At 36.3% G+C, this 19,212-nt stretch overlaps 1 protein-coding gene across 9 annotated transcripts in view; it reads left to right on the plus strand.

The window, feature by feature from the left end:
- The window catches only part of LOC114650761 (mitogen-activated protein kinase kinase kinase kinase 4), a 296,865-nt gene that overhangs the window by 238,104 nt on the left and 39,549 nt on the right, over nt 1-19,212 (plus strand). For 6 of the 9 annotated variants that reach the window (XM_028800590.2, XM_051926167.1, XM_051926170.1 and 3 more), the window contains 4 exons: nt 5,169-5,344; nt 8,090-8,210; nt 9,050-9,232; nt 17,168-17,285. In XM_028800590.2, the coding sequence (XP_028656423.1) occupies nt 5,169-5,344; nt 8,090-8,210; nt 9,050-9,232; nt 17,168-17,285 (598 nt within the window). The remainder of the gene's footprint in view (nt 1-5,168; nt 5,345-8,089; nt 8,211-9,049; nt 9,233-17,167; nt 17,286-19,212) is intronic. The other 3 variants (XM_051926168.1, XM_051926169.1, XM_028800598.2) reach the window with 1 other exon arrangement.

Raw genomic sequence — 19,212 nt, forward strand, 5'->3', positions numbered from 1 at the left:
TTTCCACTTCTTTGCTTTAATAAACTCCTGGGTTGCTTTGGCTGTATGTTTTGGGTCATTGTTCATCTGTATCATGAAACGCCGCCCAATCAATTTGACATGCATTTAGTAAGTCTCTGAACACCTCAGAATTCATTCGGCTGCTTCTGTCCTGTGTCACATCATCAATAAACACTAGTGTCCCAGTGCCACTGGCAGCCATGCACGCCCAAGCCATCACACTGTTTCCACCGTGTTTTACAGATGATGTGGTATGCTTTGGATAATGAGCTGTTCCACGCCTTCTCCATACTTTTTTCTTGCCATCATTCTGGTAGAGGTTGATCTTGTTTTCATCTGTCCAAAGAATGTTTTTCCAGAACTGTGCTGGCTTTTTTAGATGTTCTTTAGCAAAGTCCAATCTAGCCTTTCTATTCTTGAGGCTTATGAGTGGCTTGCACCTTGCAGTGCACCCTCTGTATTTACTTTCATGCAGTCTTCTCTTTATGGTAGACTTGGATATCGATACGCCTACCCCTTGGAGAATGTTGTTCACTTGGTTGGCTGTTGTGAAGGGGTTTCTCTTCACCATGGAAATGATTCTGCGATCACCCACCACTGTTGTCTTCCGTGGACATCCAGGTCTTTTTGCGTTGCTGAGTTCACCAGTGCTTGCATTCTTTCTCAGGATGTACCAAACTGTAGATTTTGCCACTCGTAATATTGTAGCAATTTCTCGGATGGGATTTTTCTGTTTTCGCAGCTTAAGGATGGCTTCTTTCACCTGCATGGAGAGCTCCTTTGACCGCATGTTGTCTGTTCACAGCAAAATCTTCCACATGCAAGCACCACACCTCAAATCAACTCCAGGCCTTTTATCTGCTTAATTGATAATGACATAACGACGGACTTGCCCACACCTGCCCGTGAAATAGCCTTTGAGTCAATTGTCCAATTACGTTTGAGCCCCTGAAATGAAGGGATTGTGTTAAAAAATGCTTAAGTTGCCTCACATTTTTATGCAATCGTTTTGTTCACCCCACTGAATTAAAGCTGAATGTCTGCACTTCAACTGCATCTGAGTTGTTTCATTTAAAATTCATTGTGGTAATGTACAGAACCAAAATTAGAAAAAAGTTGTCTCTGTCCAAATATTTATGGACTTAACTGTAAAACAGCTTGTTGATCCCATGTAACAACCTGAATGTTCCAACCATGCAGTTGTCACAAATTTTCAAGTGATCATTCAGCCTTAGGAAATTGACATTAACCTTTAGAAATCAGGGGGCTATACTCCATTACAAATAGATACTACCTTGTGCAGTCCTAGAGGGCACAAGAGTAATTTCATATTAAATAAGATGCTCACAATTAAATAATATGTACTCTGGGCTCCTAACAGGTATACTGGAGGCTCTAAAAATGCTTCTTACTATTGGCCCAAACAATGCGGAGGGTAAACATGCCTTTTCAGACCCAATGTTTTCATTTTATAAAAACAAAAAAAATATTCCTTTTCAGCGGAATTTGATTCTTATTACTTTGCTGGTTAAACTGAGAGGTGGTGCCCTAGTGCAAATAGCTGACGAAACACTAATTGCCAAAACCATGTGCATTTCTTAAGTGGGGCAATGGGGGACATGTTGCCTTTTCAAATAAAATAACAGAATGCTCAGTATCTATTTTTATAGTAGACTCATTTTTAAGTAAAGCATAGTTTAGGTGCCCAAGTGTCGACTTGGTAGGCTCTGAGACATTATAAACCATCTCCTTACCCCTGTAATTTCCGGACTGAGCTCATAAGTAATGCTAGCACTGGGTTTAAAGGATGCCCCTGGCTAGTGAACCAGTGAAGATGGAGTTGAGGGGTGAGTTAAAGGAAAGAGTTTGTCAGATGGGGTAAAGAGAGGCCAGTGAGAGAGAGGAAGAAATGAAAGATCATATGTAAGGTACAGAATTAAGTTCAAGTATTGTGAGGAGCGAAAATGGAGATGCAAACTCATAAACCTGTCAAAAACACATTCTGTATAGGTTGTGAGGATGGCAGTGTCAAGAACCTGTCTTGTATGTTTGAACTTAAGTTTTGTTTAAATTCTTTCAAAACGAGAGAACAATCTGACATTACTTACCAGGTGCTAATTAGGTTAATCAAATCTTTAAAACAACTCTACAGAGTTAACAGCAAAAAGTCAAATCTGGAGATCTATTGAAATGAAAAGAAAAATGTAATCTATCACAAAGAAGTATATGGCAGAAACAACGGCCGACTAATACAACCAAGTGCAATATGATTAATTTGCCAGAACAGAGGGGGGTATGGTTACTGAGCATGAAAAATGGAGGTCTTTAGTTATACTGTTTCCATATATAGGAAGTGTGTGTTATATGTGACCTGGACAGAATTTCACTGTTTGGTTGTAATATTCGACACTGACTTTGTAGTATTTTGTGGTCCTCCGCTTACCTGGTACCATACCAGGATACCGTACAGTCAGTTAGAAGAAACCCCACTCTTCATTAGGTCAGTCAAATTAGATTTGAATATTCATATTAAAAATGAGTGCATAATCAAATACATTCAGACTTAAAGTATCTAATACTACATGAACATTTGTACTGTTTTTTTATTTTTATTATTATTGTTCCTGCTCTGTTTGCTTGCTTTAGTCCCTGCAATGAATGAAGTGCTTATGTATCATGCCATGTTGCTTAAAACATACAGCTTTCAAGTGAATGCAACACAGCTCTTCACAAAAGTGAGGTTCTCTGCATGCATAAAGCAACATAAATACAGAGAAAGTGAAGTGGAGCACATAATGCGCTGCCTCTGTCTACCTGTAAGGTATACAGGAAACTGATGGAATAGCTTTAGATTGCTTCAGTAGTTTAAAATGCAGTGTCATGGTCTTGATAACAATCTCCTATTAACTTGCAAAAATGTGAAATGAGTTTGAGTGTTTATCAGGAGACTACTGAGATAATAAATGTAGAACAAAATTTTAAAGTAATGCGCAGGAAGCATAGTCTAGTCCAGGGGTAGGCAACGTCGGTCCTGGAGTGCCACAGTATGTTCAGGTTTTTGTTCCAACCCAGTTCCTTAACGAGAACTCAATAATTGCTGATGAAGCACATATTGCTTAAGTGACATTTTAATGCTTCATTTTAGTGGTCTCGCTTGTTAAGGTTCTCCAACCTTAATTGCTTATTTCAATCTTAAACTGCTGCATTCAGTGTTTTAATTGCTCCTTATTAGCAATAAGATGTAAAAGACAAAGCAGCCAGCAGTTCTCCAGCTAGCTTTTTTCCAATTACATCTGTGTGTGTTTATCATGCATGGTTTGATTTAATAAAACACTTAATAGAAAAATGTGACAGACTGAAAATGATCCGTTTTAGGCTTCATATCATTTGGATGATATCCTTGGAAAGGAAAAAAATCTACGATATAAAAGCCTTACATTGCACAGACTAACAAGCCATAAAATTAAATAAGGTCTGAGATTGGCAATGATTGGTTTCTAATTAAGCAATTGGGTTGGAATGAAAACCTGTAGCCACTGCGGCTCACCAGGACCGACATTGCCTACCCCTGTTTTACATCTTATTGCTAATAAGGAGCAATTAAAACACTGAATGCAGCAGTTTAAGATTGAAATAAGCAATTAAGGTTGGAGAACCTTAACAAGCGAGACCACTAAAATGAAGCATTAAAATGTCACTTAAGCAATATGTGCTTCATCAGCAATAGTTGAGTTCTCGTTAAGGAACTGGGTTGGAACAAAAACCTGCACATACTGTGGCACTCCAGGACCGACGTTGCCTACCCCTGGTCTAGTCAGTTACATGGATAGCTGAAAATTAGAAATATTTATAAAATTTCTTTGTCATCATTGGAATATAATAGGGCATTTGACTTTATTTTTAAGAGGTAAAGAAGTGACCACAGGACTAAGCTAAACTCAGTTTCCCCTGTTCCTCTTCTATAGTACAAGCAAAATTAAGATAGGACGACCTGAATGTTTTTTCCCTCCATTTAATTGTTTTAGGCAAGTATGTCAATTTAGCAGCCAAGTACCCTACAGATTTCTTTAAGATTACCTGTTGGGTCAAGTAGCTAAAATGAGCATTGCCGACTTGGCTCTTTTAAAATGGTAATTTATAAAGCTATTATAATGAAGAGGGAAAAATCAGACGTATGGCAGTTATTTTCCTTTCTGTTTAATGAGAAGATAAACTGGCTTTTGCGTGATATGATGGTTGCTTAACAGTTGTATAAAACCGCACTAAATAAGAGGTGTCTGGTTTAAGAGTGAACTGGAATGGGTTCAAGAGCAGAATGATTCTTTTAGGGTATTGGAAAAATATTCTAAGTAAAACTATAGATCTGGGAGAAGAGCAGAAAGATTGGTCCCAAAATGTCTTATGTTGTTTAAGAAGCAGATAGCTGATCATTTTATTAATGATGATGCAAGCTAACAATTCCAGTAGATTGATCCTGGAATTGATTATCAAAAATAGATTTGAAAAATACTACAGTGCTGCATAACATATCTGGAGTAGCATGGTGCTAAAGCCAGTGTGAGGTAAAACAAATAAGCATTCTTTTACATTCAGATGTCTTTAAATAAAGCTTTTAAAGTCCATTAGAATTATCCTTATAGTGTATCTTCTGAAACAGATCAGCATGGACTATCTCAGACATCTGAGGAAATAAAGACATTGATAACCCTTCTTGATGATAGACAAGATATATTTGGCCAATTTCAGCTTACTAGTGATGGTAACTAATACATTTAAAGATGCTCACAATGTCTGTAACATCATCTCTGAAGTTTATGAGAGCCAGGTTTGTCTTCTGTTTCCTGGAATTCATGATTAGCTCCTTGGTTTTACCTTGTGTTAAAGTTTGTATTGTTGCCATATTATCACTGTGTCAAAAGGTATATATCTTCCTTGTCAGCTGTCTCACCTTTGTTTGTGAGCAAGTCTGTAAGCTGTCTGTTATTTTTACTGATAGTTGAAGTTTACTCCAGGAAACCAGTCAGTTATGTTCTAATTAAGCTAAATTATATTGAGATTACTATAACACTGTCACTGTCCTACTCCTATGTAGAACTGAAAACATAAACTTGCATGCCAAATAATGATTTAAAACTTTACTGAACAGAAACATTTATTTCTTTATTTAGGATCTTGCTGATCTAGCCAAGGAATTGCGAGCTGTTGAAGATATTAGGCCACCGCAGAAAGTAACAGATTACTCATCGTCCAGTGAAGAATCGGGAACTACAGATGAGGAAGAGGATGACTTGGAACAAGAAGCAGCTGATGAGTCTACTTCTGGACCTGAGGATTCTAGGGCACTGTGAGTTAGCAACTAGTCGGTAACACCTGGTGCTCAAAAACAGACATGTTACATATCCTTCTTGCACATTTAAAATTACTCACTAAGCCTGTTTTTATGTATATATAATATATATATATATATATATATATATATATATATATATATATATATATATATATATATATATATTTCTGAAAGCAAACTTCCCTCATTCTGGACAAGAAGATAGGTTGATCTTTTAGGGTGGAAATAGAACCTCTATTTTCCAAACTCTATTTTTAGTATAAGGCCATTGGGAGTCTTAACTTATTGTAGGAGTACATTTTTGAGTAATAATTAAGCAACAGGTCCTGAGTTGTAATAATCAAATTTGAACATAATGATATTTAATGGGTGGACTGGTTTATGCCACATGTACCAGAGGAAGCAGGGAACTAAAATACTTAACAAAATGCAAAAATGGTATGTTAGGTATAGCTTCCTTTTTATATCAAGTAAAAGATTTACTGTTAATTACTACTCAGTTTTGTATTTTTATTAGAGAAATAGTCATCCCATTTGTACAAACTTTACAATTTCCTTAGAAATACCTTTAGGGAATGAACAGCTACAAATTTCAATTCAGATTTAAATATATAGCAGTATTCTGGATGCTAATGCTGATCCTTTTGTACTGAAAGTACCTAGTCACAATTTAGGATGCTTAAATCTTCCTAAACCATTCAGTATAATCCTAAATATGCAAATACATTTCTAATACAATAATACATGTAAAATGTAAAAATATTTGAATTTTATTTATTTATTTAAACAGTAGCTAGGAAGTAGTTCTCTGCACTATAAAATGCACCTTAATAGCTTTTCTCTCTACGTGGAGGGGTCCTGTGATAAAGTGGCAAAAGTAATCTAAAACAAAGCTCATTGACATGTTATACTTTTCTAAGTGTTCTTAGCTCTTAATTATGCAATATTGATTTATTCTTATTAGGTGCACTTACACTTCAAAGTTCAACATACTGTACAATAATCAAAAGTATACTATGCTAAAGTAACATGGCAGCCTAAATAGAGCTATATCATACAGTGTATACAAATAAATGCATGTGTATAAAGTGGTTTTAAGCCTGAAATTTAACTGCCCATGGTCAGTTTCTTATGGATAGAACACATCAGAAATGTGTAAGGTATATGTTAAATACATATAGCTATACAGTGCCTGATAGAACTTGTCTATACCTGAGAATATCCGCTCTGGGCCTGTGCACATGCGATGCCTATATTGTCTACTGCCAAATTATGTATTCCTTGTGAGTGATCGGGCAATGGATACTTTTTGGTGTTCAAGGTTATACTGGACTTATCAAAAGTACATTAACAAGGGTTACATAATCTTTGTAAAAATGTCCGTGGGCCTTGTTTAAAAGTGGAGTTTCACATTTTTAATTTTGAAAAGCATTATTGGTCATCTATAACTTGAAAAGATAGCCTTTTTCTAGTATGAATAGGAGAATTGTTTACCTGCACCATTGTCACATAGGGGAAGGTAGTGCTTCGAGCAGAGACTGAACCCTCCTTAGGCACCCTTGTCTATTAGTTTGCTGGGTTTTTTTTAGAATTCAGCAATACTTGGAGAAAAATGCCACTCTCCCTTTCTGACTAATAGGACAAGTCAGTAAAAACTGCAACATGTGGTAGAGAAGTATAAACTTGGCCAAAAAGCAGTTCTTTAAAACCCTGTTGGGTTAATGGACCCTGGTGACCTTGTTGCCCTTCACCAGCACACCATCCCTCCTCAGGTTAACTGCCAATAGAGATAAACTGTAATTTGCAACGTGGAGTAGCTTGAGTGAGTGTGGTGAAGCATGTCCTAGAGATTTCCACAACAGAGTAGCAAAACAAATGCGTGTTCTGATACATGTTTAGAGTAAATTTAGATGTCATATTTAAATTTGTTTTTCCACAACAAAATGGAAACTTTGAATTTCAAAGATATTCAGTTTCATATCATTAAAAGTTGAAGTACAGATTTCTAGCATTATGTTAATTAATCCTAAAGTGCAATATAAGGAAAAAACATTTCATTTCACGGTTCTTCCTCATTTGCATTATTGTCTTCCCTCCCCAGCTTTACAGTATACACAAAATAATGTTTGTATCCTCTGTGAGAAAAGTGACTGGGTTGGTTCCCTTGTACTGAGAACTGGCTACTTTCATAGTTTTATCACAGGGACAAGCACAAAAGAAATAAGGCTGAACGTGTTCCAATAAATAGAAATCCTAGCTTTACTATCATAACAAAGCACCCTACTTGGTTTTGAAAATAAATGATGTGAATCAAGATATAATACTGAAACTGCACAGCTGGGATCTGCTTCAAAAGGTGTTCATTATGAAACTTAAGGAGCATATTAAAACTATTTACCTTGTTAGTTTTATAATAGACTTAGCCTAAAGAATACTGTTGAAGATTTGATTCCTACTGAAAGTTGTTGACACTATATCATATGTTTCAGGGCAATAAAAATATATGAAAATTTTGAAGTTTGTCAGTACCATTCCTTTAAAGGCTTCAAATTGCATTGCAATTGTTTATACCATTTGGCCTGAAAAAGATACATCAAGTTATATTCATTTTTAAACCTAGCAGTTCAAGATTATTTAAAGTGTTTGTTTTTTTTTGTATTTGCTACCACTATAGGTTGAAAGCAAATTCTTATTTTTGAAAATTAACTGATTGTTTACTTGCTGTTGCATTTCAACTAGCTCTTCGTCTAAGCTGAGTAATGGTGAAACAGAGTCTGTGAAGACGATGATTGTTCATGATGACACTGAGAGTGACCCTGCTGTTACTCCTTCCAAAGATGGCACTTTAATTGTCCGACAGGTATTACTTGTGTTTTTTTCCTCCTTTCTTTACATTTCTATTTTCTGAGCAGTTATGAATTAATTCATTCATTGCTTTTACAAGTTAGTCTTTTTTTTTGCTATGTATCTGTGATGCTGTTACTGGCATGAGAACATATTAATAGAGGCAACTGTTTCAGTGCATGTGTAGAGGAAAATCAGAATCAGAATATCTGCTATTTTGCATGACATGCATTTTTCATCCCCCTCTTTATTTGATTTTTTTACAGAAAGTAAGTTAAACTTTATTTACCACAAGTGTTAGAAGTTCAGTAACTACTGTGCATAAACTCTTTACAAAAGACTTGTACATCCATGCTTACTGAACATAAGCCCATATTATTGATTTTATTTTGCCACTCAGTTGTGGAGCATACATATTTCAGTTAAGTTTGTTTAGAGTAAAGTATTTTAGGTATTAGGTCAGAGAAGAAATTAAATGAAGCTCTTTTGTAATGCAGTTATGATGTTAATTTAGTTTTACTTTTATAACAAGAGCTTCCATTCCATACACTAGTCAACCAAATTTGATACCTGCACCTTAGATAATATGAAGACAACAATGCAAATACATTCTCTTTTACCTTGTTAAACCTGAGGATAATGCATAGTGAAGTTCCACTGGAGATTTCTGAATAGTGTTTGTTGTAGGTATATTTTAGTATTTCAGTGTAAACAGCCTGTGTAGGTAAGCAAAATAAACAATAAGTTGGTGTGGGATTATTTGTTTTGGAATTAACATCTTTTGTTTAAATAGATTAGTATCAGTCATTTCCGCAGCACTTGAGCGAGACCGAGTGTGCCTGTTTTTGATTACAGAGTTCAGGTGACAAAAAGCGCACCAGCCATCATGAGAGCAATGGCTTTGCCGGTCGCATTCACCTCTTGCCAGATCTCATACAGCAAAGCCATTCCTCCTCATCCACCTCTTCCCCATCCTCCAGCCAGCCGACTCCCTCCATGTCCCCTCAGACTCCCCAGGACAAGCCTACTGCAAATGAGGTATGTCTTGCACCTGCTCAGCTGGCTGCTTTTGCAGGCCATGCCTGTTTTCAGCACCTGATTAGCCAAGTAGAGCTTTAGATAGACCAGTTCTTAACCACTTTACTGCTATCATATAAGCATTTCTTTTCTTTCTTTTTCTTTTTTTGGGAACATTTAGTACAACTTTCACGGTTATCCATGGTTATTTGGTAATTCATTTATTTACCAAGGTTTAAATATTGCTTTCATAGTAAATGTAACCACTTGCCTTATCATTTTGTCAAGTTGTGCAAATTATGAATGACTATGCAAAAAAAAAAAAACAGCTAGGATCACGCTTGATTGGCAATTACTTTTTGACTGGACAACATTATATGAACATCACTGCTTAATGACTGAAAGGATATATATTTTATCTTATACAAATGTTAAATAAATATTGATTTCCATTACCACAAAAGAAAACACATTTAAATCAAATATATTTTGAAGTTTTTTCCATTCATTAATAATTCATTAATAACTTAAATTTAATAAAGTATTCAAGTGGTTCAAACGGCTCTTACCTACCCCTTAATTAACTGTGACATTTCTTTTTCTGTTTATAGACCAACAGCACTGCAATTAAGTCTGCAGTAAAACAATAAATAAATTAATAATTGATTGCCAATATTTGTATTGGTCGTATTTCATTCTTTATATACATCTTCATGAAAAATACATAGTTTAAGTGACATTTGGTATGTTCCTTGTAGAAGAAATAGTAGAAATAAATATTTTTGCCATTTTCCTTGTCTCTGTATTAGGAAGTAAGGTTTTTAGTGTACAGTAATCCCTCGCTATATCGCGCTTCGCCTTTCGCGGCTTCACTCCATCGCGGATTTTATATGTAAGCATATTTAAATATATATCGCGGATTTTTCGCTGCTTCGCGGGTTTCTGAGGACAATGGGTCTTTTAATTTCTGGTACATGCTTCCTCAGTTGGTTTGCCCAGTTGATTTCATACAAGGGACGCTATTGGCAGATGGCTGAGAAGCTACCCAACTTACTTTTCTCTCTCTCTCTCTTGCGCTGACTTTCTGTGATCCTGACGTAGGGGGAGTGAGCAGGGGGGCTGTTCGCACACCTAGACGATACGGACGCTCGTCTAAAAATGCTGAAAGATTATCTTCACGTTGCTACCTTTTGTGTGCAGCTTTTAAGTATGCTGCACGGTGCTTCGCATACTTAAAAGCTCAAAGGGCACGTATTGATTTTTTTTATCTGTCTCTCTCTCTGTCTCTTTCTCTCTCTGCTCCTGACGGAGGGGGTGTGAGCTGCCGCCTTCAACAGCTTTGTGCCACGGTGCTTCGCATACTTACAAGCCAAACAGCCCTATTGATTTGTTTGCCCCTTTGAAGAGGAAAATATGTTTGCATTCTTTTAATTGTGAGATTGAACTGTCATCTCTGTCTTGTCATGGAGCACAGTTTAAACTTTTGAAAAAGAGACAAATGTTTGTTTGCAGTGTTTGAATAACGTTCCTGTCTCTCTACAACCTCCTGTGTTTCTGCGCAAATCTGTGACCCAAGCATGACAATATAAAAATAACCATATAAACATATGGTTTCTACTTCGCGGATTTTCTTATTTCGCGGGTGGCTCTGGAACGCAACCCCCGCGATGGAGGAGGGATTACTGTATAGTGGTTCCTTAAGTTTTCAAAAGCATTACTTGTTAAATGCTTTTGATTTGCAATGGTAGTAAACTGCATTTTATCCTACTTCTGCCTATTGGGATACCCAGCACATAATTTAAATGGGTTTAATAAATATATGGATGGATGGATATTGATAAAATGCTAAAGATGGTTTTTTGCTAGGTTATAGATTTAAACAATTTTTGAAATTCTAAAAGATTGAGTGCATGTCAGTAAAACTGAATAATATTAGATATACAAAGCTGTGTTATGTAAAAGCAACAAACTTTGCAACAAATCACTCTTATCTATCACATCAGCAGTGGGAGCAAGGCAAGAACTAATCTGACATAGGGCACACATACTGACACAATCTTATTGTTAGTGGTTTAATTTAGAGTCAGAATGCATGTCTTTGGAATGTGTCAGGAATACTAGAATACCTGAAAACAAAAGAAAAATATCGTTAACAATGGGGGAAAGTGTGCAAAATCCACACAATGCCACATATGTCATTTAGAGTGAAATTTACTGTTTGATGAGTTGAATGATTTATTAGTGAAGATGTGGATTAGTGTATTTTTTTTTGTCTTGGTAAAGTTATGTTTGGTGCCCGTCATGTTGTAAAAAATAATAACAATGTGTAATTCAGTAGCAAATGTCTGATTTATATAAGTCTTATATAATACACACTATATTTTAGTATTTGTCTTAAACATAGAAAGTGAATTTTTTGTAACTATTTTATTCAAAAAGAACTTTTTCATTTTTTGAACAATATATTTTCTGTTGTTAAATTATGACTCTTACCTGCTTAATTCAACCTTTCTGTTGAACAGTAAGTTGTAAGAGGTTAAACATCAGTAAGCAACCTCTGGCTTGTGAGGTTTTAATATTTGCGATTCCATTGTTAAATTAAAACTGTAATAGAAGTTATAGCTACAATGCTCATGCTGACTTTGATTACTGAAATAATTATGTGACAGTCAAAACAAAACATGAGCAATAAAATGTAGCTACATATTTAAAGGAAGGAAAATACTAGAGAAAGGTTATGTATTTTATGTAATGGATTTGTTTATATTTTAAATATATGTAATAATCTCTCTATTATAAAAAGAAATCCTGTCCCCTGTCGTGATAGTCTACGATACGTGATCTTCTCGGAAGATAATTTAAAGACCCACGAGACGAAAGAGACCTGCCACGGTGCGTCTCACGGGAACGTAGAACGAGAGTCTTGCAAGACACACCCTACTTACAAGCAATATAAAAAAAAAACCAAATCAGTAGTGTAAAGGCAGTCATGCAGCACACACAGCTCCAGGGCTCTCAGTGCATATAAAGTGTATAAGGTCAATACGTTAGAAATGAATAAGGTAGAAATGAAACGTCGACGATTAAACAAAGAAGAAAGAAAAGCGCGGAGAAAAGAGACCCAAAAGTGATGGAGAGAAAAAAATGCTAAAAAAAAATTAGAAAATAAGGAACGTGATGATCAGCCCGGAACAAGTGGAATGGGAAAAAAAAGCACGTCCAGTCGGGGGCGGAGAAAAGAGACTCAAATGCGCTGGACAGAAAAAAGAGCAAAAAAGAATAATCGAGATGCAAATTCAGAAAATAAGGAAAGTAATTATCAGCCCTGAACAAGTGGAATTGGGAAAAAAAAAAAAAAGCACGGCTCAGAATTAAAAAAGACAATGAGTAAAAGAAAGTAGAATTTCATAAAGACGTTTACAAACGTTGACACTAAACACATGCAGAGCAGGTTAGAGACAACGAAACCAGTGAAATTAGAAAGGCTCAAAAAAAAAAAAAAAAAACGACGCTATACACGTGTGGAGAAAGCTGCGACAGCAGCTTCCCCAACCAAACGCGAGCAGCGTTATACATCCTGCAAGAAAGAATTCAACCACGCCCGTGGCCAGAAATCAAAGACAGGTATTGCTTTTACAACGTCACGCAAGACCAGGCATCATTTGAAACAAGTTGACAGACCTCTAAGTTAGCAATTGTTGGATTGCTTTTGGCAGGCAAGTATCATGTGCTACCAGCTCTTAAAACAACGACATGTGACAGGCAGAAGAGGCAGCTAGCAAGCAGCAAATGACCCAAAGACATATCCTGAGCTTACCTTCAGCCGCAACACCCTTCACAACACAAGCAGTATTATACGTCTGGGAAGAAAGAGATGTAACCTCGCGCGGGGCAGGAAATAAAGAAACAAGTATTGTTTCTACAAAAGTTTTTAAAGTAAAAGTGAAAATAATGCATATGTAACAATTCACAAGAAAATAACAATCTCTTTAAATTGTAGATTGCCTGCCTAAGGTAAAGTCATCCCTGATGAATGGGGACATGGGAATGAGGGGTCCTTTCATCAGATTAGCGCTATTTCAGATGTGGAACGGCAAAATGGGGGAGGCAGCTTGATGAAAGAGGTCTCCAGGACTTAAAACAAATCCAAATCATATTAAGTGATATCATCTAATCTGAAATTCTACTCTGTACTTATAGAATTTTTGTTTTTATACTGTATTGAGGATTTATTCTGTTCTATGTATTGTACTGTATGGCTCAGAATTAAAAGACAATGAGTAAAATGACAAAGTAGAATTTCATAAAGACGTTTACAAACATTAGCGCTATACACATGTAGAGCAGGTTAGAAACTATGAAACCAGTGAAATTAGAAAGGCTCAAAAAAAACAAAAAATTAGAAAAATATTAAAAAAATTAGAAAAATATAAAAAAAATTAGAAAATATAAAAAAAGAAAGTAAAGATCGAAGTAGCGCAAACAAACAACGGCCTCATTTAACTATGCACCAGTCTAACTTTGGTTTTGCACAATAATTACTACACTATTGCACCTTAACACTTAATTCTACTTTATTCACATAATATGTTCTACTATACTGTTATCTTTCAATCTATGACTTTTTGTTAATTTAACTGATATTCTTCTAACTTTGCACAGTTTTTGATAAGCGGATCAGGATGCATTTCACTGCGTGTTGTCCTGTATAACTATGCATGTGACAAATAAAGAATCTTGAGAATTTCAAAAATGGAGTTTACCGCACATGCATTTATTGGTTACTTTGTTAATGTATATATATTTATCTGTCTGCTTATTTAAAAAGCTACATTTACCCCAGGAGTCAAAAACGTTCTGTCTAGCCCTTGTACAAAAACCTAGACAAAAGCTGGGGTATCACCTTGGTAAACCCATGTACTTTTGGAACTGTGAGAGGAAACTAGCACGACTTTACAGACAGGAGTCCAATGCAGAACTCTACTTACTTTTTTACTTTATATAAAAAAAAAATATTAACTGCTGATGATGTAGATCGTTTTGTCTGTGCTGAAATTCCAAACAGAGAAACCTGTCCTGACCTCATTAAAAAGATTCAGCATATTGGGACTCGCAAGATTACAAATATTGTTTCTATAGAAGTTCTGAAGTAAAAGTGAAACTAATGAAATAGCAACAATTCAAAGAAAAAAAAAAATCTTAAAAGTGTGTATCCGGAAAACCAAACACGGGGGTTGGTGAGCGAAGCGAGCAGGGGGCGAAGCCCCCTAGTATCACATAAAGAGTACAGTAATCCCTTCTCCATCGCGGGGGTTGCGTTCCAGAGCCACCCACGAAATAAGAAAATCCGCGAAGTAGAAACCATATGTTTATATGGTTATTTTTATATTGTCATGCTTGGGTCACAGATTTGCGCAGAGACACAGGAGGTTGTAGAGAGACAGGAACGTTATTCAAACACTGCAAACAAACATTTGTCTCTTTTTCAAAAGTTTAAACTGTGCTCCATGACAAGACAGAGATGACAGTTCTGTCTCACAATTAAAAGAATGCAAACATATCTTCCTCTTCAAAGGAGTGCGCGTCAGGAGCAGAGCATGTCAGAAACAGAGAGGAAAGCAAACAAATCAATAGGGCTGTTTGGCTTTTAAGTATGCGAAGCACCGCCGGTACAAAGCTGTTGAAGGCGGCAGCTCACACCCCCTCCATCAGGAGCAGGGAGAGAGAGAGAGAGACAGAGAAAACAAAGTCAAAAATCAATACGTGCCCTTTCAGCTTTTAAGTATGCGAAGCACCGTGCAGCATGTCGCTTCACGAAGCAGCTGCACACAGAAGGTAGCAACATGAAGATAATCTTTCAGCATTTTTAGACAAGCGTCCGTATCGTCTAGGTGTGCGAACAGCCCCCCTGCTCACTCCCCCTACGTCAGGATCACAGAAAGTCAGCGCAAGAGAGAGAGAGAGAAAAGTAAGTTGGGTAGCTTCTCAGCCATCTGCCAATAGCGTCCCTTGTATGAAATCAACTGGGCAAACCAACTGAGGAAGCATGTACCAGAAATTAAAAGACCCATTGTCCTCAGAAATCCGCGAACCAGCAAAAAATCCGCGATATATATTTAAATATGCTTACATATAAAATCCGCGATAGAGTGAAGCCGCGAAAGGCGAAGCGCGATATAGCGAGGGATCACTGTACATCAATGCTAATTTAGGTCTGAGCCTCTCTCCCCTTTCCGTCTGATATCAAATACAAAATTAGAAAAACTAATTTATGTACAATAGGATACTTTTTGTGCTATGACAGTTTTCACATCAGCATATACTGTATTTTGATCACTAATTTCTAAGATTTTTACTTTCAAAACAAATAGCAGAACAGGTCCACCTTCTCGTTTATGGCGCTGATCTCGTCGCACACTTAGGAACCTTCAAGTTGTCTTCAGTGCTATATTTCTGAATTTTCTGAATGGCAAAATAAAAGTTAAATCTTGCGGAATATATACCTGTATTATCAACAAATGTTTAGCCAGAATCCAAAGACCATAATGAACTTGCCAATCGGAGTGTTATTAGGAACACTGGTTTTACTTGATTTATCTGCAATACATAATTTGCCTAATGAAACACCTGATATGTAATGTTCAATAACGATTTGTAAGTGACTAGTCTATAAACATGTTTTACAATAAGTAAAATAAAGCCGAGGGGCTTTTTTTTAAATCTTATGTCATAGCCAATTCTTTTACATCTGGTATATTTCTGTATTATGGATAACATGTATTCAGTTTGCTTAGTATATATTTTTTTTATTTTTATACTTCACATCCTAGCCATCATAGTTAGCTATGAAAGAAGTGTATGTTGATTACTTTGTGGTTTTCCCTAGACAAATTCTTATCTGTGGTAAATTAAGGTATTTTTGGTCCAGATTTTTTAATCAACATCATTCTCATAAGTTAAATCCAGTTTAATTTTCATCTGTACTCTACCTTCCCTGTTTTTTTTAGTTTTTTTTTTGTGGTTACTCCTGCCAGTATTTCATGCAGAGCTGTCTAGCTGAGAGTGGCACAAGGGGGTAGGATAATTGCATTTCATTGTATGTTTCAATTGGCACTCAAGTGAAAAAAATTAAATAACTATTTTAAGGTGGGTGGGTGGGCACTGTCTGCTTTAAATCATTTTGATTCTTGAATTTCTTTTTTAATTGGGCCTTTCTTGCCAACAACATCGAGCAGCTCTGTATAAATTGGCTTCAGCTGCATGCAATTCGATTAAATGAACCTTGCCTCTGAAATGAATTTTTTATGTACGCTGTCTAAAGTAGTTTTTGAACTGTTTATGGATGGGTCTTTTTATGTGTATTTAAAATTTCTACAGAACTTTTCACAATTTTGTTTTCCCGAAATACTTTACACATCACTTTAAGATACAAAATGGTTTTGACCTGCTTTCATATTGATGTTAACTTATAATCTTCTTTATTATTTATTCATTTTGGAAAATGAAGTTGTTTTCAACCGCCTAGTGTAGCAAATACCTGTGTTGCAAGTTTTAATATACATTTTTATAACCCACATGATTATGTTAAATAATAAAATTGGCTTGGTCCCATGTCTTTAGAAAACTAATCATTGTCCAGCTGAGTGTTAACCAATCCATTTTGCAAACTTAATTTGCTATTAATTTAGAAATAAAATATTTCTTTATTGTGTGAGTTTGTCTAATTTGTACTTGAAATATTAAATACATTTTAGCACAGAAATATCACAAAAATAACCCTTTTAACTGCTTATTCTGTTTGATTAAATTGGTAAAAAATATTTATTGGTGTTCTTAATATAGTTTTATTTAAGTGATTAAAATGCTTTGTCTTTTGGTAATGATTTGTTTTTGCTTGTTGAATGAGTAAGTTACCATTTCACACCAAATACTGACATAGTCCCTTATGCATTTTAGAGTCCTTCAGCAAGTAATACCCTACAGAAACACAAATCATCCTCATCATTTACACCCTTTATCGACCCACGCTTGCTTCAGATTTCACCATCAAGTGGTACAACTGTTACATCTGTAGGTAAGTGATTTTTAACATGCAAATAAATGTGCAAGAAGTAATATATAATGTGTTAATATTAAATATTTTTATTATATTTTACCACATGTCGTTTGTAATGATGGCCAGGAACAAATTTTATTCTTCTAATGCAGCATTGAGGGGGGGAAAAAGCTTAATTATATATAAGCCAAAAGTGATCAATGCTGTACAATGTCATGCACAATTTTGAAGTCCTAGTAGCTTATCCGTATAGGTGAATGCAGCGCAGGGTCAAAACAAACCATAAACCCAATGAAATATAATAAATAATGATTTATGATTATTTACAAGGGATTTCTATCTTTTTGATGAAATTAAAAAGTGAGAAGCATCTGTATAGATAGGTCAAAACGCAGCTGATATGTCTGATCTGTCTGTGCAGGTGCTTCATTTTTTTTCTTCCACCAAAAAGGCAGAAATGCCTTGCAAATAGTAATAAATCTTTTTTTTTTATTGTTATTTTACTGGGTCTCATGTTTTCTGACAAATGTTTTGTTTTGCTTAGGTGCTGCACTACATGACTAAATCCATATGCATTTGGCATGCACCCCATTCCCTTATAAAAACCCTGTGTGCTGCCGCCAGGACTCAAAAATTGCACTACTCTATTTATTAATTAATTAATTTATTTATGATGCATGTGGGGTGCAAATCCAGCTGGAGTGTGACATCATGAATGTGTGAAACAGATCGGGCAGTAATTTGTTAAATATCGGGTTAAGTTCGCTTACAATATGCAAGCATCAAAGTTCTGTGCATGACTGTTGTAGCTCTGTGATGTCACGGAGGCCTCTTAAAGCATAAATGTGGCGCTGGGGGAAAAATGTTTTGTCAACGCTCGATTGCAGATTTCCTTTAAAATATTTGTCGGAACAGAACTTGTTTGTTGTGAAAAACACTTTTTACTGATTATCACTTTTCAGCATTTCCTTGCAATAGTACACTTTCAGGGTGCGAATGATGCCCAAATCCAATGGCTGAAGCACTTCTGTGCAATTGGGTGGGAAGAATTCAATGAGAACGTTATCTAAATGTAGAAGCATGTTGTGGGCAGCACAGTTATCAATCAGAAGCCAAATCATCCTTTTCTTCTTCATATTCTGATGTTTCTGAACTCTTTTGGGATCCCCCCCCCCCCCCCCCCCCACCCCCCCCACCCAACGGGAACGACATGCTGAAGTGCATCCCGAAGCTCGATTTCTATGTCTGTGTAAGATTGTTTGTCCGTTGCTGGGGCAGGGCAACAGCAGGCTTGCAGTGCTGCAGTGAAGCGCCACAGAAGCAAATCCTAAAAGATCATGGTTACTTATAAGTCCCTGTCTTGCACCCCAAAACATGACACTGAGTCTCAGTACTTTAGCAAAACCAGTTTTATTTAGCTTGAAATAAGAACAGCACGGATATTTATTGTAGCGTTTTCTGCCACTCTCCTATACACAGACACAGTAGTTAGGCAGGGTTGTGGCTAGGTTAGTGGCCAAGTAATACTGTTCCCTGCATTTACAATGTTCCTTGTATCACCCATCAAGATCTTTTCTGTTTGCTTTGGTGAAGAGCCGCAGCAGAGCTGTGAGCCTGCTGTTGCCCCGGCAATGGATAAACAGTCTTCCATACAGCAGACTCTTCGGAGGGTTGTCCAGTTGGGGGAGGTCCCAAGAGAGTTTAGAAACCTCACATTTTCTTGAATGAGTGCCGCATTAATACCCTAGGAATGTTTCTTGAACGAGCATCACTGAACCGCTTAAAAACTGCTTTTTTGACGTCTTCAAATGCAGCAAATGCAGATTTTTCTTCTTTTTTTTTGCTCGGTCTTTCAAGAAAGTTGACAGTGTCAATGGTGAAATTCCGAATTCACTGGCATAGACTTTTTTCTTTTTGCCGGAATTGAGAGCCGCAAAAATGTAAA

This window comes from Erpetoichthys calabaricus, chromosome 4, assembly GCF_900747795.2.
Source record: "Erpetoichthys calabaricus chromosome 4, fErpCal1.3, whole genome shotgun sequence".
Taxonomy (NCBI): domain Eukaryota; kingdom Metazoa; phylum Chordata; class Cladistia; order Polypteriformes; family Polypteridae; genus Erpetoichthys; species Erpetoichthys calabaricus.